Genomic DNA, 23,753 nt, shown 5'->3' with positions numbered 1-23,753 from the left:
CCCATACTGTATACATGCTTTAATTTATATGCAAAAACTCCATGCGTATGACGTAGATAATTTTTTTGTTACTCTAGTAATGTGTGATTTGTAGGTGCATAGACCCCCTCACTGAGTAGCCTGTTTTGAGAAACTATTTCCTGTTTACGTTTACTAAATATGGTGATGTTTCCTAGGCTAGTGCTGTTTGGTTAATATGGTGTTTTGTAAAAAGGCCTAGCAGCCTCACAATTACAATACAGGTGCCTTTGGCCTAAATTAACTACACAAAACTATGCATTTTAGTAGAGGTAAAAGTGTATAGCTGTCTCTTTATGTACTTCCAAATCAACACTCTGGACTAACACTCTGTGGCCTCGTTGTCAATTCTATCTATGTTAGATTAGTATGGAGCCACCAGTGTTTAATGAGGACACCACACATTCACAGTACACACACACAGTATACACACACAGTACACACACACTTACAGTATACACACACAGTGCACACACACACACGTTTATCACTCATGGTCTCACAAGGCTGTTGTGTACCAGTTGATCAATAAGGATACAATTATGACACCAAGCCATGTCAACAAAATAATTTCCCCTAATTAACGCAATGCCATGACCACAATACCAATAAAATGTGATGCAAGAGTTTTGACCCCCTGTTAGAGGCACGTAGCACATGTAATGCAACTTGGTCAAAGTATTAGGCCTAAAACCCAGGTTTTTGTAAGTTTAAGACATGCACATTTGGAACACAGAAGGCTGCTGAGGAGAGGACAGCTCATAATAGTGGCTGGAACAGAGCAAATGGAATGGCATCAAACACATTATGTATTTGATACCATTCCACTCATACCATTCCAGCCATTGCCATGAGCCTGTCCTCACCAATTAAGGTGCCACCAACCTCCTGTGTTAGTTCACAATTAGTCCAGTGTTCGCTAAATAATTTCCTTTCCAAAAATGTAATAAAAGTTGAACAACTTCAGCCATATTCTCCTCAACAGCACACAAGGACTAATAATAATGTATTTATTTATATAAAAGCATACACTGACACATTTTGATGTCTTTGACTTGTCGCAGCCCTCTGATGTGGAGTTGCAATGAAGAAGATATGAAATTAGAATGATTGTTGTTCAAATTCCATGGAATGATTGTCATTCTGGTGACTGAGTGATGGACAAACTTCCTGTCTGAGGAAAGGATGGGTAGAGTCTGTCAGGGGATTGTGGGATGTTTGAGAACCACAATGGAGTCACTGTGGGTCAGGGGATTCGCCACTAACTGGATTTCCATTGATACTGAACCCACCCACAGTCTTTACCCTGGCCTGGTCAGGAGCCATGGAGAGGCCAATTCCAAACAGCTGCACACAGACAGACAGACAGACAGACAGACAGACAGACAGACAGACAGACAGACAGACAGACAGACAGACAGACAGACAGACAGACAGACAGACAGACAGACAGACAGACAGACAGACAGACAGACAGACAGACAGACAGACAGACAGACAGACAGACAGACAGACAGACAGATTTGACAATTTTTACATATTACATTTTTCTGTGGAAGTGTGACTCAATCAATCAAAGGCACTCAGGCCTTTAAGTGACACACACACACACACACACACACACACACACACACACACACACACACACACACACACACACACACACACACACACACACACACACACACACACACACACACACACACAGTCATAGCTTTGCCCATGCAGTATAAACTCAGGTTGCAAAGAATTATATCTTGCAGCCAAGGTCAACTGAAGTCTGTACAAGACAAATATTCACCTAGACTTTTCTTAATCAGCCCTTCAATGTTGAGCCAAAGACAGCTTCAGGTTCAGTTTTATGTGCGTGTGTGTGTGTGTGTGTGTGTGTGTGTGTGTGTGTGTGTGTGTGTGTGTGTGTGTGTGTGTGTGTGTGTGTGTGTGTGTGTGTGTGTGTGGTGTGTGTGTGTGTGTGTGTGTGTGTGTGTGTGTGTGTGTGTCACTTAAAGGCCTGAGTGCCTTTGATTGATTGAGTCACACTTCCACAAAAAAATGTAATATGTAAAAATTGTCAAATCATGTAGTAATTCTCAACAGAGGTGATTCTACATACCCAGGAGCAATAGATCAAGTAATGGATATTGATTACCTCATTGACGCTGACCTCATAGTCTACTCCAACTATTATAGTCTACACTATATCCGTTATCATGTTTCTTACATGCTCTGATTCGGAGCCAACCCAGATACTCGCTGTGGGACCGTCCCGAACCCGCCCAAATAGCGTCATCATCCCAAAAACCCGCCTCACTGCTTCCCTGTGGTCGATCATTTACAAACATCCTCCCCCTTCAGCGGAAACAGCCGAGGCTAGGATAAAAACCGAGAGAAGCACAGCAGTTATTACACTTCATCGTCAATATCCGCCGATGACAATTGTTTCTAGAGGGAAATTCAGAACTAGCAACATACCATACACAAGGACAAGGTAAGGATATTGATGTTAATACAATGTTATTGTTTTCAACATTTTAATTGTTGTTTACTGGCTATGTTAAAAGTCATAGTAATTACATTAGGCTATAACATTTGCTGATTGTTTTCTGTGAAGCATGCCGGGTCAAATTTGATTTCAAATGGAATGCCAAGTGATTTCAGTAATATTCGAATGGAATGTCAAATACATGTCAGTAAACAATGTGAAATGTTAAATACTTTTTGTGTATCTAATTTTCCCAAGCATTTGTGCATAGTTTTAAAAGCTGAATGAATGCATGTAGGCTATTATATGATTAGGCTTTATTATTATGAGCGCAGTCTCACATACAGACAGTAGGCTGTGGTTTCGGATGCTTGTAGGTGCTTATATCTTCTCTAGATGAGATTACATCGTTTATTCTACACTTTATTGTTTCCCTTAATTTACTTTACCAGGAATATGGACCAATTCAATCCCTTCTAGATATAACGTATGTCCTATGGGGCAGTGTGTTGGAGGGTATGGGGGGGTATATACGCAGGTATATGCCGTATACCTGCTTTTTTGTGGGCATTGTGTGCTCACTTCTTAATCCCCATGATGCGTATCAAAGTAGAGTAGTGGAGGTATGCGACATATCAATTAATAAGGCTAATGGAACAGATCAGAATGGTTAGCTTAAAATGTTGATCAACTATTATTTCTTCACATGTTAAGCACAGCAAGGTGCACACGGCGGTGGTAGACCTACGCGCAAATGTTCCAAGAAAAATTGTAGGCTATTGACTTTATTTTTTATTTTCGATTCGGTACCAACACAACACTTTACACGCATCATACGCGGACCGCACGCCTACCAGGCGGTAGTTCGGTTACACCCTCCATCGTTTGAATGGTGTCAGTAAACCTCGGCATTTTTTATCTCATATCGGAGACTTAATGAACGTTTAACAAATGTACCATTTTTAAAATACACATACATCGCATACTTAATAATACCATTTATTCTACATTGGAGACTCAAATAAAGGAACGTTTCAAATATGTAGTCACCAAACTCAAATTATTTCTGTAAAAAAAATGCTCAATTGATTAATTAATCAAACGTATTTTATAAAGCCCTTTTTACATCAGCAGTTCTCACAAAGTGCTTATAACGATACCCAGCTTAAAAGAACAAGCAATGCAGATGTAGAAGCACAGTGGCTAGGAAAAACTCCCTATTAAAGCAGGAACCTAGGAAGAAGAAACGCAGAGAGGAACGAGGATTAGGGGGGTGGGCAGTCCTCTTCTGGCTGTGCCGGGTGGAGATTATAAGAGTATATGTCCTTCAGACATTCATAGATGACCAGCAGGATCAAATAATAATCACAGTGGTTATAGAGGGTGCAACAGGTTTGTACCTCAGGAGTATGTCAGTTGGCTTTTTATAGCCGATCATTCAGAGGTCGAGAGAAAGCTGGTCGAAACTGCAGGTCCGGCACAAGGTAGAACGTCCATTGTACAGGTCAGGGTTCCAACTACTCCACTATCTATGTTATTGATTAGAACATTTTCACTGTACCATTTTTACAATATAACCCTCCAAACCTACTTACATCACATAATGGCATTTATCCTATATTGGGGACTCAATTAAAGGACCGTTTCAAATATGTAGTCAGCAAACTCAATGGATTAAGGGCAGAAAGCAAATATTTACACTCCTGGCTGCTATTGTAGGCTAGTTATGCTCTGTTACTTGCAGAGCATGTAGCTCTCGTGCATTTCATGTCTATGCCATTTTCTTCTCACCTGATGGTGGATGTCACCACACCTTGGCACATGTAGGCTATGTTCACTCTTAGAACAAAAAGGATTCTTCGGCTATCCCCATAGGAGAACCCTTTGAAGAACCCTTTTTGGTTCCAGGTATAATCCTTTTGGGTTTCATATAAAACCCTTTCCACAGAGGGTTCTACATCGAACCCAAAAGGGTTCTAACTGGAACCAAAAAGGGTTCTCCTATGGGGACAGCCGAATAATCCTTTTGGAACCCTTTTTTCTAAGAGTGCGGGGAAGTGAAAGAGTGACTGAGCCAGCCAAGAGCAATAGTGCAATAGTCACCTAGTGCTTACTCAGTGATCAAGTCAAATACTGCTGACCATACCCTACCGCATCTATCTCTTCCACATTCCTCTCTCCCCTTCTATCCCACATCTTTCACACCCACACTCATCTCACTCTTTCTCCATCCCACCACATCACTCCATTTCTCTCTTCATCCCTCTCTCCACCTGATGCTCTTACATTCTTTCACTACTGAAATCCCCCTCTCCATCCCTCCACCTGTCTCCATTCTTCTCTCTTTATCCCCCTCTCCACCTGATACTCCCCTCACATTCTGTTTCATACCGTCATCTCTCTCCCACCTCTCTCTTTCCATTCATCTCATTACCCCTCCCTTCACCTGATACTCCCATTGCACATACTGTATCACTTCGTCCTCCGTCAGTTCACTCAGTAATCCACAGCTCTGGAATGAAATCATTCTAAAACTTCATGTTGCAATAGTTCACATTCAAAAACTTATATAACAAGTGAAAGCAGTTGTGAATCAGTGGTCCTTCAGATAACAGAACAGAGATTACACTGAGAAAATGTGGTTCCCTGGAGGTAGCTGGGTGTGTGTGTGTTTAAGTGTGTGTGTGTGTTGGTTCCACCCTTTGCCTGACTAGCCCTGTATAGAATCGTAGGTTTACAGCAGCTAGTTTAACTTGGGAATTCCTCTGGATAGCATTTCTCAATACTAGAGCGCACCCCTATTGTCCTCCGATACAAGGTGACTGAACAAGACAAACCTGAGGTGGCTCACATGCACCACCTACAGGACAGGGTCACTTCTGGGAACTGGCTGACCATTAAGGGGCAGCATAGTAATCCAAACTCAGTAACAAGTTGATCCTGGACCATTAATTATGGATCAGTGGATTTAGTGCATTCTTTGTGGTGGCTGGGCTGGTGTTTTAGGCCAGGGGGCCTCTCAGTGCTTTGGCTGACCTGATTCACAGGTCAAGAGCCCGGTATAGCAGGCATAGCTCCAGCCAAGTAGCTTACTATCCCTAAGTAACACATAGTGTCATGACAGTGTTAGATCAGTTGTCATAAGCAGACATCAGCGCTCATGACATGTGTTATATATTTATTATGACACCGTCTCTAACATAGTATAGACCTTATGACAGAGGGTTCAAGTGTTGAGAATTACATATCCAGTGTCTCTTCCCCAAAAAGTAATGTGACGACATGGAAAATAAGGCTATTTCAGAGTACAGGAACCAAACCTAAAGAAGAGAAGGAAAGGAAGATAATTAGATAGAACCAAACCAGAGTTCTGTGTCATTGTTTATCACACTGGTTCAATGTGATGCTAATCAGATTACGCCTATGGCTGCCTGCTTTCTCTCAGTGAAGAATAAACACTTATGACTGTGTTATGTACAGTCACATACACCCATCCATACACACACAACTTCCTCTGTCTACAACTATTTACTTCATTTCAATTAAATTCATGAAGCTTTATCGGTATGAAAAGTGAAGGAACTTACATTGCCACACCATATTTTACCAACAGCAACATCAGTACCAAGGTTTGGTACACTTTAAAGATGTTTCCTGTTTCTTTGTCCTCGTTCTAGCAGCTGTAGGTCAGTATTTCAAAACATCCTTCTATTCAGTTTGATCACTGTTCAGATTTTTGACTAGACATTTTACATTTAGATTGGAATCATTTAGCAGACGCTCTTATCCAGAGCGACTTACTAACTGCATTCATCTTAAGATAGCTAGGTGGGACAACCACATATCACAGTTATAGTAAGTCAATCGTTCCTCAATAAAGTAGTTATCAGCAAAGTCAGAGCTAGTCAGGTGGAAAACAGTGTTAGTTCACAGGGCGGGGTGAGCAGAGGGTAATGTAGGATTATATAAAATACTATTTGCATGGGAAGGTTGAACACCAGGCGGGCTGCAGCGTTCTGGATAAGTTGCAGGGGTTTGGTGGCACATGCGGGGAGTCCAGCCAACAGCAAATTGCAGTAGTCCAGATGGGAGATAACAAGTGCCTAGATTAGGACCTGCGCAGCTTCCTGTGTGAGGTAGGGTCTTACTCTAAGGATGTTGTAGCGCATGAACCTGCAGGAGCGAGTCCCTGCTTTGATGTTTGCAGAGAACGACAGGGTGTTGTCTAGGGTCATGCCAAAGTTCTTTGCACTCTGGGAGGGGGACACCGTGGAGTTTTCAACCGTGATGGAGAGGTCCTGGAAAGGACATCCCTGAGAGGAAGAGCAGTTCTGTCTTGTCGAGGTGGAGCTTGAGGTGGTGGGCTGACATCCAAATGGAGATATCTGCTAGGCACGTTGAGATGCATGTCAGCACCTGGGTGTCAGTAGGGGGGGAGGACAAAAGTATATATTTGAGGGTCATCCGCATAGCAATGATAGTAGAGACCATGTGAGGATATGACAGAGCCGAGTGACTTGGTGTATAGAGAGAAGAGGAGAGGCCCTAGAACCGAGCCCTGGGGAACACCAGTAGTGAGAGTACGTGGTGCAGACACAGATCCTCTCCACGTCACCTGGTAGGAGTGGCCTGCCAGGTAGGATGCAATTCAAGTGCAGAGCCTGAGACGCCCAGCCCTGAGAGGGTGGAGAGGAGGATCTGATGGTTCATAGTGTCGAAGGCAGCAGATAGAGCTAGGAGGATGAGAACATGTATACAGTCAGCTTTGGCAGGGTAGAGAGATTCCACTAGAGTACTGCATACAGCTGTGCTGACTGAGTTGTGTCTAGCCCTGTCCTCTGATCCCTACCCCTTACATTTAACCCTTTCTTTCCTATTTCCCTCGAGAGGTGAAATGGCCGCTGATTAGTCTCTACCTGCTGTACCAATACTGTGGTCACTGGTCAGCAAATCACACATCCTTACTGTACAGGTCAGCTAGCTAGACTCATCCTCACACAGACTGATGGGGAGAAGGAGCTGTACTCAGCACTTAGAGACAACTCTGTTACTATAATTACAGTTCTGCTGTATGACTGAACACTAACAGGACATGAGAGTTACCCACCACATCCATTCTACTGATGTGATTGTTGTGGGTGAGTTTGATTAGTGTGTGTGTGAATATTAGTGCTGGTACGAGGCTGATGCTGACTCAGTCTATCACTAGTTAAGCTCCAACCACAGTTTTCAGCAGCCTCATCTTCTCACCAGAACTCAGACTTGACCTAGTGTTGTAAGAGGGCTGTTTCCTCTAGCCCTCATGGGTGTGTAGGGAATATATTGTCATACAACACAATCAAAAGAAACCATTAACTAACTGGGTGTGACAGACCATTTCCTTCTAATCCCTGCTAGGAAAGGAGGTAGCCCTTTTCTGCAGTCAATGACCAAAAACAACCTCTTTGGCCTCATTGGTGGGATGTTGTTAATATTTTTCATAATTTCATAATTAATAACGTTTTGTTTTTAAAGACGGAAATCCAGTGTTTCTATGTCAAACAGTTTCGTTATATTTCAGTGTTCTGTGATGTATATAAAGTGTAATATTGGGATGAAAACTCAAAATGTAATACATTTCAACTCTCTATCTGACATGGTACAGGTGTCTTCTTTTTTAAAGCCCATAACCATGTGTGTGAGGTTTGTTTGTTTGTTTGTTTGTTTCATAGTAGATTTGTGTAAGACTACCAAGAAACATTCTGTGTGACCCTGATTTAGCCCACTGCAGTAAAAGGTTTTAAACTCTCATCAACAAAACAACATGCTGACTTTTAAGAGATGTTCTTGTTATCTTGTAAACTCCTACCAACATAATAAGGGTGTGCAACTGTGTCTGTTCGTGTGTGTGAGAGAGTGTGTATGTGTGTGTGTGTGTTTTAGTGTGGGTTTAAACACGTGCATGTATGTCTGTTGGCTCTTGTAAGAGCTGGTTTAGTAGGATCATTGCCAGGCCACAAACCAGTCCTACACAGACACACTGCATTGTGGGATTGTCAGACAGCAGCTGATAATCCTGTGGTGTCTGATGACGGCGCCCACACGTTTGTGTATGTGTGTGTGTATTTGTGTGTGATAGACACATGTTAATGATGGAGGACAGGCACTAGGCGTGTGTGTGACAGATAAAACATGAAAGTGAGTGACGTCAGGCACACAGGCTCAATGTTGGTAGGAAACATATGGCCTGGTCTGATAGGCCAGAGGGAGGGACAGTAGGGGACCAGAGCAACTCATGCTCTGCCAAAGAGGCTCAGCTAGGGGTAGCCCAAATAAACCTGAAGTGACAAACAACTGGCTTGAAAGGGGTATGTACTCTGCTCTGTTTGTGTGTGTGTAAGTCCCACACATCTTGCAGAGTCATCCCAGTGAAAGACTCAGGGAGTCTGTGTTCCAGGAAAATCTACTCTTTCTACCTGGTGAGTTGATTAGCTTCATGTTTCTGAGCAGTGCGTGTGTGTGCGCAGTTTGACCTCATTTATAACAAAACACCAGCCTAATCAGCCACAGGGGATCAGAAAAGTCAGAAAACCACCATCAGCCAGCTGCGGTGTGTGTATATGTGTGTGTGTATATATGTGTGTGCGTGTGTGTGTGTATATGTGTGTGTGTGTGTGTGTGTGTGTGTGTGTGTGTGTGTGTGTGTGTGTGTGTGTGTGTGTGTGTGTGTGTGTGTGTGTGTGTGTGTGTGTGTATGTCGGTAGGTCAGGTTTATGTATTGGTCTTGGTCCCATGCAATGACCACAGTGCTGGAGTCTTCCTCAATCTCTTTTCACTCTTTCCATCTTTCTTTAACTTTAAGTTTTTCTCTTTTGTCTTTCCCTCTGTCTTCCCTTTCTCCCCCTCTCTCTCCAAGGGTGAGTCATGGTTAGTCACAGTTGACAGAGAGGCATTAGGGCCTAAAAGGGTTCTGCAGTGCATCTCTAGTCTGATGTGTGTTTGCAGAGAGAACTAGATTAATTTACATTTATTCCCATGCTTATTTTATTGCAGTGATTGTAATATGTATTTGTCTTACCTTCCCTAGTTGAATGCACTGATTGTAAGTCGCTCTGTGAAATGACAAAAATGTAAATGAATACGTAAAATTCCATTAGCAGATGCTCTTATCCAGAGCATCCTTCAGTATTACCAAATAGCAGGATCATCACACCTTCACCATCACCACACATTTAGAAATACAAAAGGTCTTCATGTCAGATTCAACTAAGTGTGTATTCTGGTTACAAAACGTAGCAAATTCTGTAGTAGTGCAAACAAACTTTTTGGAAAGCCGACTTAGTCAAAGTCAAACTCTGTAAAGTTTCAGTTTTTCCCCCCTCTTCTCCTCTCATCGCTCTGTTTGTCATTAGTCATTCTACCCGTCCTACATCTGCACACCTGTTTAGAAACTGCTTCCATACTGTCTTGGAATGTTGGGAGAGGGCTTTAGCAACGTTTTCTGAGTTCACGCACTCACGCACTCACACACACACACACACACACACACACACACACACACACACACACACACACACACACACACACACACACACACACACACACACACACACTGCGAGCTTGTGAGACTTCTCCTCGGTGGCAAATTGTGCTTAGTTGTTTGTCACTGTTCTCTGTCCCTCAGGGCTAACCCTAACCTTAACCCCTAACCCTAAGATTAAAATAGCCTTTGTCCTCATGTGGAAATGTTCCTTGTTTTACTATGCTTGTGGGGACTTCCAGTACCAATGAGGATAGTAATAACGAGGAAAGTAATTGTAAATAAGAATTTGTTCTTCACTGACTTGCCCAGTTAATTAAAGGATATTTTTTTTAAATACAAGCCCCCACACAGTGACCTATTCAAAGCGACTTGTATGTGCATGCATTTTACGTATGGGTGGCCCCTGGAATCAAACCCACAATCCTGGTGGTGCAAGCGCCATGATCTACCAGCTGAGCTACAGAGGACCACACATGCACACACACGCGCACAAACAAGCACTGCTATAATTTCCTTCCTGTATGTCAGTAGGCCTACAAGGCTTCACAGGAAATCACAACTTCAAGGAATCAGCAATGCCCTCCAATTCCCCAAAACGTTCCGCATATCCCACCATTTCCCTTTCCCTCTGTCTTACTCAAAGGAAGGGTCAGGGTGAGGGTTAGAGGAATGGGTAGTATTGAAAAGTCCATTGGACCTATTGTTCACTAGGAGTTGGCATTTTGTTTTATATTTCTCATAAGTTGTGACTGTGTCCAAAGGATGTTGAGTGCTTGATGTATGTACCCAATGACTTGACTTGTCCTGAATCAATCAAAACAGTATTTCTTCACATGGCTTAGTAGAACCTTTAATCATTTGTATTTATTTTCCATCAGAAAAGATCCAGACACAACCATGGCCAGAGTATTGGGACTGCTGCTCCTCCTGTCAGCTCTCTGCTGCTCCCTAGCAGACAATGTAGGTACCACATCCATTGCACTAACCACTGCTCCAAAGTAGAAGTTGCCCTTAGGTGCAGATCTAGGATCGCCTTCACCTATAGGACCAGCTTAACCTATAGGGCCAGCTTAACCTATAGGGCCAGCTTAACCTATAGGGCCATCTTAACCTATAGCACCAGCTTAACCTATAGGGCCATCTTAACCTATAGGGCCATCTTAACCTATAGGGCCATCTTAACCTATAGGGCCATCTTAACCTATAGGGCCATCTTAACCTATAGCACCAGCTTAACCTATAGGGCCAGCTTAACCTATAGGGCCATCTTAACCTATAGGACCAGCTTAACCTATAGGGCCAGCTTAACCTATAGGGCCATCTTAACCTATAGGGCCATCTTAACCTATAGGGCCAGCTTAACCTATAGGACCAGCTTAACCTATAGGGCCAGCTTAACCTATAGCACCAGCTTAACCTATAGGGCCAGCTTAACCTATAGGGCCATCTTAACCTATAGCACCAGCTTAACCTATAGGGCCAGCTTAACCTATAGGGCCATCTTAACCTATAGGGCCATCTTAACCTATAGCACCAGCTTAACCTATAGGGCCAGCTTAACCTCGCAAAATGCACAAGGTGAAAAATGGTAAACTGACCTTAGATCAGAGTCTAGAGTTAACTTCATCACTGCTGTTGCCATTCAGACAGTTAACTTCATCCACTACTGTTGCCATGCAGACAATATGTGTTTGTTGGTACTGTGGAGATTTGAGCTCACTTCTCTTACCTCTCCCATGACAGGTTGAGCTTCGTCACACCAAGAGAGGGACAAGATACTATAAAGGTGAGCTTGGGCTGCCCTCTCTGCCCCTTCACCCTCTTACGCCCCTCTTCTGTCCCTCCCTTCACACCACAGGAGGCTGCTGAATGGAGGACGGCTCATAATAATGGAATGGTATAAAACACATGGAAAGCATGTGTTTGATGTGTTGGATACCTTTCCATTTATTCCGTTCCAGCCATTACTATGAGCCGTCCTCCCTAATTAAGGTAGCACTGGCCACCTGTGCTTCACACTAATCATGTGTTAGCTACAATAAATCATTTGTTTGTGTGTCACCTACGCCTTCTCTTTTCATGTGTATACATTATGGATCTGTCTCTCATCTTGTGACTCATGTGTCTGTGTCTCTCTATGTTTTTGTCTTTGTCTCTACCCCTGTGTGTGTTTCTGTGTTCATGTGTCTCTGTGTGTGTGTGTGTGTGTGTGTGTATGTGTGTGTGTGTGTGTGTGTGTGTGTGTGTGTGTGTGTGTGTGTGTGTGTGTGTGTTTGTATGCATAGAGCGGTGTGTGGATGGCCAGTCGGCTGTGGTGCGTGGTGTTGGGGACACTTGGTTGAGATGGAGGGGCCAGCGTGTGGAGCGCTGCACCTGTGCATCACGAGGACGACAGCGCTGTCACTATGTGCCAGTCATCAGTGAGTGGAAACACACAGTTAAACATACATATACTGTATATAAATAGAGACACACACACACACACTCACAACCCCCTTTCCGCTGGCAGAGAGACAACACTGTTCAGCTTGTCTTTCTTTAACTTGTTTTCTTTTTCCAGAACCCCCCCTTCCCTCTGTCTGCCTGCCCCCATCTCTCCACTCTGTATTTACAGTATCTCTCCCTTCTGGTCCCTTACTTTCCTCCACTATGGAGAGTGGTTGATGTCATGGAGAGAAAGGGTGTAGTCTAGGATGTATAGTCATTACAACACCCACCCATTGTGACTTTCACTATATTTAAACGCATAGACATGTTCCTTCACCCCCACTGAAGAACGCTATGATGCATGACCACCCATCTGATGACAGACAAATCACTACCTCGTTCTCAGCTTGTGTGAGGTCATACGCTGTCAACAGAGACGTGAAAATTGGGGTTGAAGCTGTTCTGAAAAAAGGGAAATTATGACAGTTTGTTTGTGATGTAAAAGAAGTCATGACATTTGGCATAACAGGTGGGCTCTTTGTCTGTGGTCTAAGAAATACTTTTGTTAGAGAAAAATAAAAAACAACAAAACTCCAACACGTCAAACCATCCCTCTCTCCATCCCTCTAGCCTGCTATCAGTCAAGGTGCTACAACGGGGGAACCTGTAAGGAGGCAGTCTACTCCGCTGACTACCTGTGCCAGTGTCCACCAGGCTTCACTGGGGCTCAGTGTGAGATCAGTAAGTAGAGCACGATCAGAGACCACGCTACACTGTCAATAAATACTTCTCCTCTCGCCTCATATACTACTGAAAAACAAGGACAAGGGATTGCTATTGAGGCCTATCTATTAGCATCTAGTAGTAATGTTGGTTACTACTATCATTAGGGCAGTAGACACATAGAGAATGGTAGAACGCAATCCTGCGACAATGACTAGTAAAGATTATGGAGTTGTGGTCTGTGGGCCAGCCGTAAAATAACAATTCTTTACACCCCAGAAGCCAAAATCTGGAACGCCATGGAACCCAGTGGTTAGCTGGCATCAATCTGTTTGTTTTATTCCGTTGGGAGGCCGTTGTACATACCCCACCCACTCAACATGTACATTCATAACACATGTTGATGGTCAAAAGAGTGAGCCCAGAGTCATATTATATGATGTCATCTATCAGCGTCATAATTCATCGTTGTTCATTTGTTGAAACCACAATGGCCAAACTCTCTCCCCATGTGACTCTGAGTGAGCCTAAAAAGAGCGGTACATCCTCTCTACGTGAGTTTACTCAATACTCATGCGTGTGTCATTGCATGGATACCACAAGATCAGGGAGCCAAAACACGGAATAGATGTGTGAGTGAGTCCTTAGTCATGTAACCAGGATGCATGACGATAGGATGAAGCCATAGAGAAAGGACGACAGCTGGACAGACACACAGAGAGACCTTAACAGATCAACATTGTTGTTATGATAATGTATTTCCCCATAGATACCGTGTTTGTTTCCCAAATGGGACCCTATTTCCTACATAGTGCTCTACTTTTCACCAGAGCCCTATATGCTCTGGTCAAAAGTAGTGCGCTATGAAGGGAATAGGGTGCCATTTGGGACATAAATTATGTGTTTGGATGGCTGGATTGGATAGACAAATTTCTCTCCCTCTCCACAGACACCACTGAGAAGTGTGTGGTGGGCCAGGGTAAAGGGTACCGTGGTACGTGGAGTATCAGTCGGACCGGCTCAGAGTGTATCAACTGGAACTCCACAGCCCTCAGAGGGAAGAAGTTCACAGCTAAGAGACCAGAGGCGAACAGCCTGGGGCTGGGCAACCACAACTACTGCAGGTACACACACACACACACACACACACACACACACACACACACACACACACACACACACACACACACACACACACACACACACACACACACACACACACACACACACACACACACACACACATACACACACATACACACAAATGCACACACACGTACATCAATCGAGCACTATAAATATTCCCCTCCCCTGTTCTCTCTCTTAGGAATCCAAGCGATGATACTAAGCCATGGTGTCATGTCTACAAGGGAACTCAGATAGCCTGGGAGTACTGTACTCTCTCTAGCTGCCCTGCAGGTAATGACATGACACCATAATACTATACCGCTATTTGGTTATGTAGCGGACATGAGTCAGTCATGGTCACCTAATGAGGTGGTCCGCCCTGTGGACTTCAAAACCAGTGTCTGCCCTTGGCAATTTCTTCTTGGTGTAACGGTCTAAAACATCGTTTTTTCCTGTGGGGTTCATATCCTGCATGCTACAGTTACATTGTTGCCTTGCCAAACTATGACAAGTAGGCTACTTACTGACTGTGTGGTCCACAGCGTAAATTAAATCTGTTCCTCACCCTGTGTGTTTTCCCAGACCAGAGCCCTGCGGAGTGTGTTCAGGGCTCAGGGCAGACGTACAGGGGGACAACGGCCATCACTAAGAGGGGCTACAGCTGTCTTGCCTGGGACTCACCCCTCATCACCCACAGGTTCTACAACGCATGGAATTCTGAGGCCAGAGAGCTGGGGCTGGGAAGTCACAACTTCTGCAGGTAGGATTATAAACACACAGAGAAACTCTCTCTCACACATGCATGCTGGACACATACACTCACTCACTCACTCACTCACTCACTCACTCACTCACTCACTCACTCACTCACTCACTCACTCACTCACTCACTCACTCACTCACTCACTCACTCACTCACGCACGCGCGCACACACACACACACACACACACACACACACACACACACACACACACACACACACACACACACACACACACACACGCACCCACAACCACACACTTATACATTCTCTTTCTTTCAGGAACCCAGATGGTCATGTCGGCCCCTGGTGTCACATCTACAGAAACATGAAGCTGACCTGGGAGCGCTGTAACATCACCAAATGCCGTGAGTATCTCCGTTACCCTGTTGCCATGACTACTGTCCAATAATATCGGCTACAGTATGCATGTATATGTTCTCTCATGTGCCGGTCAAATGACCACTGTATATTCTGCCAAGAATTGTCATCATCATCATCACCTACAGTAGCTTACTGTAATGCATGTGATGACTAAGAAGACAAGGAGTCTTGCAATGAGTGAAATGCCTTGGAGTGTAATTTAGTACATTTGCAACTGTAGTCACGCTGTATGAGTATTTGATATGTAATGTCATACTGAACAGTATCTGTTTGATCTTTAGGGAGGAGACCTACTACCATCACTACTCTAGGCCCAAGGGCCCCCACCACCACCAACAACAACAGAGGTAGGAGGACACCCACAAAACAACACATTACATTTACCTCCCCCTCTCCTTCTATTCCTCCTCCCCATCTCCCCCTCTCCTCCACACCTCCCCTCCTTTTATTCCTCCTCTACACCTCCCCCTCTCCTCCAAACCTACCCCTCTCCTTCTCTTCCTCCTTCACACCTCCCCTTCTTCCTCCTTAAACCTTGAGGTTTTTACATCTAAAAACAGAAAACGATATATCGACTGCCCCCCCCCCCCCCATAGGTACCTGTGGACAGCGTGCTGACAACAGTCACCCATCCTTCCGTATCCTGGGGGGGGCCCGGCAGAGTGACATCACAGAGCAGCCATGGCAGGCAGCAATCAACGTGTTCCGGTCCACATACAGAGCACACATCTTCCTGTGTGGAGGGGTCCTCATAGACTCCTGTTGGGTCCTCTCTGCTGCACACTGCTTCGAGGAGGGGTAGGTTTCATACACACACACACACACACACACACACACACACACACACACACACACACACACACACACACACACACACACACACACACACACACACACACACACACACACACACACACACACACACACACACACACACACACACCCACCCACGTGTGACTCACTGATTTGCTTTCTCTGTTAGGTTTAAACCAGAGCATCTGCAAGTGGTTCTGGGTCAGACGTTTCGTAAGAACTCCTCCAGCAGTGACCAGATCTTTGAGGTGGAGAAGTACTGGACCCATGAGAAATACAACGAGGAAACCTTTGACAACGACATTGGTGAGCCATTTTTACATTACATTTTAGTCATTTAGCAGATGCTCTTATCCAGAGCGACTTACAGTAGTGATTGCATACATTTTTATACTGCTACCCTGTGGGAATTGAACCTGTACCAACTGAGCTATATCGGACAATACAATGTTAAGCACTGACTCGCAAGAGGCTTATGGCTTGATTATGTAGCATATGTGAAGAGCCATAAAGAGCCGTTGTAACCAAAGTAAAGCACAATCACTCATTCTCTCTTTGCTCTCCTCCCCCTCCCTTCCCTCTCCCTCTTCTCAGTCTTACTGAAGTTGAAGAGTGATATTGGCCTGTGTGCTGTGAACTCCCCGGAGGTCATGCCCGCCTGTCTGCCTGACCCAGGCCTGGTCCTACCTGACTGGACTGAGTGTGAGATCTCCGGCTACGGCAAAGAGAAGGAGTGTAAGACAGACATCACCCTTTTTGAAATGTTACTTTCTTATTTAAACTCATGAAGCTTAGCTAAGTGTTGTTTCTGTGGTTTATTTTCTGATGCCCAGTAGAGGGCAGTATGCTGAGGTACACTCAGGTTTTTGTGAAAGGGTGGAGAAGAATGTTGAAATACACTACATGACCAAAGGTATGTGGACACCTGCTAATCGAACATCTCATTCCAAAATCATGAGCATTAATATGGAGTTGGTCCCTCCCTTTTCTGCTATAACATCCTCCATTCTTCTGGCAATACTTTTAATTTACATTTTTTACCACCTTTTTCTCCCCAATTTCGAGATATCCAATTGCGATCTTGTGTCATCGCTGCAACGGGCTCGGGTCTAGTCATGCGTCCTTCGAAACATGACCCGCTAAACTGCGTTTCTTAACACCCGCCCGCTTAACCCAGAAGCCAGCTGCACCAATGTGTCGGAGGAAACACCGTTCAACTGACGACCGAAGTCAGCTAGAGCGCGATGAGCCAAGGAAAGCCCCCCGGCCAAACCCTTACAACGCTGGGCCAAATGTGCATCGCCCTATGGGACTCCCGGTCATGGCCAGTTGTGACACAGCCTGGAATCAAACCCGGGTCTGTAGTGACGCTTCAAGCCCTGTGATGCAGTGCCTTTCACCGCTGCGCCACTCGGGAAGCCCCTTTCTGGGACGACTTTTCACTAGATATTGGAACATTGCTGCGGGGACTTGCTTCCATTCAGCCACAAGAGCATTAGTGAGGTCAGGCACTGATGTTGGGCGATTAGGTCTGGCTCGTAGTCGGCTTTCCAGTTCATCCCAAAGGTGTTTGATGGGTTGTCTTGCAGAAACAGGAAAGGGCCTTCCCCAAACTGTTGCCACAAAGTTGGAAGCACAGAATTGTCTAGAATGTCATTGTATGCTGTAGCGTTACAATTTCCCTTCACTGGACCTAAGAGGCCTAGCCTGAACCATGAAAAACAGCCCCAGACCATTATTCCTTCTCCACCAAACTTTACAGTTGGCACTATGCATTGGGGCAGGTAGCGTTCTCCTGGCATCCCCCAAACCCAGATTCGTCCGCCGGACTGCCAGATGGCATTCATCTCTCCAGAGAACGCGTTTCCACTGCTCCAGACTCCAATGGCAGCGAGCTTTACACCACTCCAGCAGACCCTTGGCATTGCGCATGGTGATCTTAGGCTTGTGTGCGGCTGCTCGACCATGAAGACCCATTTCATGAAGCTCCTGACTAACAGTTCTTGTGCTGACGTTGCTTCCAGAGCAGAGCATGTGAGCAGAGTTGAGCGGTTGAAAATCCCGCTCATCTCTCATGGAGCGGTGCGCAACGGTGATCCATGTCCTTTCCAACTGTTCTGCTAAAAACCGCTCCGCTAAAAACCGCTCTGCTAAAAACCGCTCTGCTCTCACAGGAAAAAAAACTGCTGCTCCAAATTCGCTCCATTCATTAAAATCACAGTTGAACCAACACCCATCTTATTTTTGTGACTACCTGGAACTACCATTTGGTTTGAATTATTGAAACCAAACCATATGCATTTGAAGGAAATGTATTTGAATAAACATGAAAAACTGAACGTAAGAAGCAAACATCATTTCAAATAGGCTACATGTCATATTAAACATCATGTAAACACTCTAAATAGGCTACATGTCATATTAAACAGCATGTAAACACTCTAAATAGGCTACATGTCATATTAAACAGCATGTAAACACTCTAAATAGGCTACATGTCATATTAAACATCATGTAAACACTCTAAATAGGCTACATGTCATATTAAACAGCATGTAAACACTCTAAATAGGCTACATGTCATATTAAACAGCATATAAAGACTCTAAATAGGCTACATGTCATATTAAACATCATGTAAACACTCTAAATAGGCTACATGTCATATTAAACAGCATATAAACACTCTAAATAGGCTACATGTCATATTAAACAGCATATAAACACTCTAAATAGGCTACATGTCATATTAAACTGCATATAAACACTCTAAATAGGCTACATGTCATATTAAACAGCATATAAACACTCTAATTAGGCTACATGTCATATTAAACAGCATATAAACACTCTAAATAGGCTACATGTCATATTAAACAGCATATAAACACTCTAAATAGGCTACATGTCATATTAAACAGCATATAAACACTCTAAATAGGCTACATGTCATATTAAACAGCATGTAAACACTCTAAATAGGCTACATGTCATATTAAACAGCATATAAACACTCTAAATAGGCTACATGTCATATTAAACAGCATATAAACACTCTAAATAGGTCAGGAGCCAGACAGGGAGCCTAAGATGGAACAATTCATTATTTAGGCGACATCATTTCAATTATTTCAAGGCTCTAGCCTACAAAGAAATACATTGTGAAGCATTTGCGAGTGCGACACAATAGGCTGGTAGAGATATAAAGTATTCAGCATTTAAACAACATTTTGTTGTATTCAATCATTATAGTCTATACATTTTCAGAAACAGGAGTTTAGCCAGTCTGTGGCTTGAGGCTCATGTGATGGAGTCTGGAGAGCCGGCCAGCAGCAGAGAATATCCTCTCTACACCTGCAGAGCCACTGGGGATGATAAACACCCTTTTGGACACTCTTGCCAGGCTGGGCAGAGATACAGAGTTGTGTTTTATTTTTCTGTAGGTCGGCCTAAAGGTTTTTAGGCAAAATAACCCAATCAAAACGGAAAGCTCCTTGAATGTGGGAATATGCCAGGCCTATTGTGCCAAAATCAATTATGGCCTATTGTATAGATAATAGAACAAAAATGAACAAAACGTTTAAGAGATCAGATTTTTTATTTATAAATACTTTGCTACTATGACACACTTAGTTATCTACCCACCTCATTCCTTTCTTTTAGCATGTGCTCGTAGTAAGTACACCATCATGATTTCGAGATATGTGTTTTTTCAGATTCCACAATGATTATTTAGTTGTGGACACTACATCACCACACTCCCTCTCTTGCTCTTGGTCCTCATATTTGTAAGTCACCTTGATTTAGCACCTTGTGTGTTTTATCAGTTTCTTTATGAAAATATTTAGCGAATTCCATGACAGTAGCTAAAGCAAGGGGCTATAGCAGCACACAACTAGACTACAAATGCATGCTGGGCCGGGCATGCGAGAAGGCTGACACTCCAGCCTTTGAGAATCTCGTTCCGTGCTCCAGTCAATTTGGGCACGCTCCGCTCCTCGCACCGCTCCAGCTCTGCTCACAAACTCTGTTCCAGAGGCAATTTGGAACTTGATAGTAAGTGTTGCAACCAAGGACAGACGTTTTTTACGCGCTTCAGCACTCTGAGTTTCCTTTCTGTGAGCTTGTGTGGCCTGCCACTTTGCGGCTGAGCCGTTGTTGCTCTTAGATGTTTCCACATCACAATAACCGCACTTATAGTTGACCGGGGCAGCTCTAGCAGGGCAGAAATTGAATGAACTGACTTGTTGGAAAGGTGGCATCCTATGACGACGTCACGTTGAAAGTCACTGAGCTCTTCAGTAAGGCCAGTCTACTGCCAATGTTTACCTATGGAGATTGCATGGCTGTGTGCTCGATTTTATACACCTGTCAGTAACAGGTGTGGCTGAAATAGCCAAATCCAGTAATTTGAAGGGATGTCCACATACTTTTGTATATATAGTGTACCTAAAGCAGTGTTTCTTAAATCCTGGTCCTGGGGGCCCAAAGGGGTGCCTAACAGTCTAGAGATGTAAAACAAACAATGTTATATTTGCTATAGGTGTTAGAGAGGACATGGAGCAATGCAGGCCGACAACATGGATAGTGTGTCCAGAGCTTAATACCCTCCCCTTTCCCCTCTCTCCATAGTTGATGCGATGTACTCTAAGCGGGTGAAGAGGGGTCACGTGAGGTTGTGGCCTCAGGATCGCTGTGTCCCTAATGTCTTATCTGGGCGTCTGGTCACCTCCAACATGCTGTGTGCCGGGGACACCCGGGGTCTGGATGACGCCTGCAAGGTGAAGAGGGCTCTTTTTTTTTCACCCTCCTAAGACCCAAACACTCTCTGTCTCTGTCCCAAATAGCACTATATTCCCTATATAGTGCACTACTTTTGACCATAGCCCTATGGGCCCTGGTCAAAAGTAGTGCACTATATATGTAGAGAATAGGGTGCCATTTGCCATGCAGTATGCAGCCCAAAGCCACAAAAACTCTCTACAACACTAAGCACTTAAATAGCTAATTAGATGGTACAAGGATGTGTCATGTTGGATGTTAGTGCTCCTGATAATATTTATAAAATGGTACTGTAGGCCTCCTGCTGAACCATGACTGACACGTGTCCCTCATCTCCTCCTCCTCCTCCTCCTCCTCCTCCTCCTCCTCCTCCTCCTCCCCTCCTCCTATGCAGGGGGACTCTGGCGGTCCTCTTGTCTGTCCCAAGGATGGGAGGATGACTCTGATGGGGCTGATCAGCTGGGGAGATGGCTGTGGGAAGAAAGACACACCCGGGGTGTACACACGTGTTACACAATACACTGACTGGATCAGCAGCAAGAAACAGGAAACTAGCCAGTAAACAAACACACAAACACACACACAAACAGTTCATACACCTGTAGAGAACTTGTGAGAGAATTCATCTTACTCCGTCATCAGAGAATTCATCAGACTCCTGTCCATCAATCACAATGCCTTAACTGAGGAATAGACAACCACTCAATGCACAAGAGGAACCTCCAGTACTCCAGTACATTATGTGTAAGCATTGTTTAACTCTTGGGCTGAGAGGGAGAATGCAGTAAGGTCAGAAGAAACTCAGAACACTACACCTCCAAAGAGAATAGACTGTTACTCAGTCCAGCTCAGTACCTTCCAGCTGATTCCTGTTCTACCCAGAGCTACATGTAAAGTATATATTTAGGAATATGGCTCTGCTTCCACCACTCCATATGCAGCTCATAGAATGTTGGACATGTACTTTGCACATAAGGTTCCATAGGAATGTATATAGCCATTCCAATGAACATTTCCCAGTTAATTTAGAGTTCATTTTACATGGGTGGCCTGCTGTTTGAATTGAATTTTACAATGTTACACTATAGCACTAACCACAAAACAATCTGCTGGATCAGAGTCAATCTAAGACAGCAGCTACATTCCAAACTGAAAACTCAACCCCATCCCTCTGTATTTGTTGACTCCCTCCTAACAGTTCTCAATAGGCGTAAGAAATATGGGAGGAAAAGCCCACCTTCCAGAAAGGCACGAATGAAGGCGTTGAGTTGTCAGATTGGAATATAGCTAAAGCCTGAATACAACAACCATTATCTGTCTCCATTCCATAAGCGTTGGGTTGAGCCCAGCGATCAGCATATCCAGTCTTTTAAAGTTGGATTTATGTTGAAAAGGACTGGGAGGTGTTTGTATCTATCGAAAGCTCTTTCACTGCAAAGCTCTTGGACTCCACCTCCCTCACATAGTACAGTATTTGTTCATGTTTGAGTGAGTGTTCATATTATTTATTATCTCAAAAATATACACCCTCTCAAGGACAGTAATGTTTAATATTTGTATTTTACATGTATGTATTAAGTTAATATTTATGTCTATTCCTGTTACAGTTTTTTTCTACTGTAATAGTTTATGCAGTTTTTTTAGTAGTTCAATGTGTAGAGTTCTGAAAGAGTTGTTTATGTTTATAATTTATTTTTTGGGCTATCATAACCTTTTTCTGAGAAAGACACACCCATCTTTTTAAATAAAGAACATTTAAATAAAATTGTTGGTTACCTCTTCAATTTCTCTTGTTACAGGGCTAAGCCGTTGGCTAGTCTTGCTGCGGGGCTAAGCCGTCGACTAGAGTCTTGCTACGGGGCTAAGCCGTCGACTAGAGTTTTGTTACGGGGCTAAGCCGTCGGCTAGTCTTGCTACGGGGCTAAGCCGTCGACTAGAGTCTTGCTACGGGACTAAGCCGTCGACTAGAGTAGACCTAGAGGCCTACGCCTAGACACACAAAAGAACATACATCACTTTCATGTATCATCATGCCGGCACACATCAGATAACATGTTTGTAATACTTAGGCTACAGATTTATTGTAGCGCTGCTCACATAATCTGTGCATCCACACACTTTATTCCATGGTCATTGTTTGAGAAAAAAAATGCAGTCGGGAAAGGCAGCTGGTCAGCGCGTCCTCACACATATCATTGTAAAATCTTAGGTCTATCGTTCCACAGGGATGCTGGCCAATGTTGACTCCAATGCCTCCTACAGTTGTGTCCTTTGGGTGGTGGTGGACCATTCTTGATACACTTGAAACTGTTGAGCGTGAAAAATCCAGCAGTGTTGCAGTTCTTGACCCACTCAAACCGGTGTGCCTGGCACCTACTACCATACCCAGTTCAAAGGCACTTAAATACTTGTCTTGCCCATTTACCCTCTGAATGGTACACATACACAATCCATGTCTCAATTGTCTCAAGGCTTAAAAATCCTTCTTTAACCTGTCTCCTCCCTTTCATCTCCACTGATTGAAGTGGATTTAAGACATGACATCAATAAGGGATCATAGCTTTCACCTGGATACACCTGGTCAGTCTATTTCATGTAAAGAGCAGGTGTTCTTATTGTTTTGTACACTCAGTGTATATAAACTATTTATAAGAAATAAATCAGACATGCTTTTACATTTGCAAATCATTTCATCTTTGTAGTTAAATAATTT

General features: G+C 43.9%; 1 protein-coding gene across 4 annotated transcripts; it reads left to right on the top strand.

The window, feature by feature from the left end:
• Positions 1 to 2,352: 2,352 nt before the first annotated feature.
• Positions 2,353 to 22,064, top strand: LOC106580425 (tissue-type plasminogen activator). 4 transcript variants are annotated; one of them, XM_014161474.3, is made up of 15 exons: positions 2,353 to 2,506; positions 10,901 to 10,982; positions 11,766 to 11,808; positions 12,308 to 12,442; positions 13,080 to 13,190; positions 14,122 to 14,296; positions 14,500 to 14,591; positions 14,883 to 15,060; positions 15,344 to 15,429; positions 15,727 to 15,792; positions 16,042 to 16,243; positions 16,428 to 16,564; positions 16,853 to 16,993; positions 20,891 to 21,039; positions 21,435 to 22,064. In XM_014161474.3, exons 1-15 carry the CDS (start codon positions 2,448 to 2,450, stop codon positions 21,600 to 21,602), a joined length of 1,824 nt encoding a protein of 607 aa, XP_014016949.1. In that variant the 5' UTR covers positions 2,353 to 2,447; the 3' UTR covers positions 21,603 to 22,064. The 4 variants fall into 4 exon arrangements, with proteins under 4 accessions (XP_014016949.1, XP_045559175.1, XP_014016950.1 ...); XM_045703219.2 differs by having other exon boundaries at positions 2,397 to 2,506; positions 10,906 to 10,982; XM_014161475.3 differs by lacking the exon at positions 2,353 to 2,506 and adding an exon at positions 8,823 to 8,958.
• Positions 22,065 to 23,753: the final 1,689 nt, after the last annotated feature.

Source organism: Salmo salar, chromosome 20, assembly GCF_965601325.2.
Source record: "Salmo salar chromosome 20, fSalSal1, whole genome shotgun sequence".
Classification (NCBI taxonomy): Eukaryota; Metazoa; Chordata; class Actinopteri; order Salmoniformes; family Salmonidae; genus Salmo; species Salmo salar.
Note: the sequence above shows the minus strand (reverse complement) of the source record. Positions and strands in the feature narration are given on the sequence as shown.

Excerpts from the sequence above, each read along its gene's own strand:
- LOC106580425 (XM_014161474.3), top strand. The coding sequence starts at position 2,448 with ATGACAATTGTTTCTAGAGGGAAATTCAGAACTAGCAACATACCATAC. Across the intron at positions 15,793-16,041 it reads CACCACCAACAACAACAGAG|GTACCTGTGGACAGCGTGCT; the intron begins GTAGGAGGACAC and ends CCCCCCCCATAG. Across the intron at positions 16,565-16,852 it reads AACCTTTGACAACGACATTG|TCTTACTGAAGTTGAAGAGT; the intron begins GTGAGCCATTTT and ends CCCTCTTCTCAG.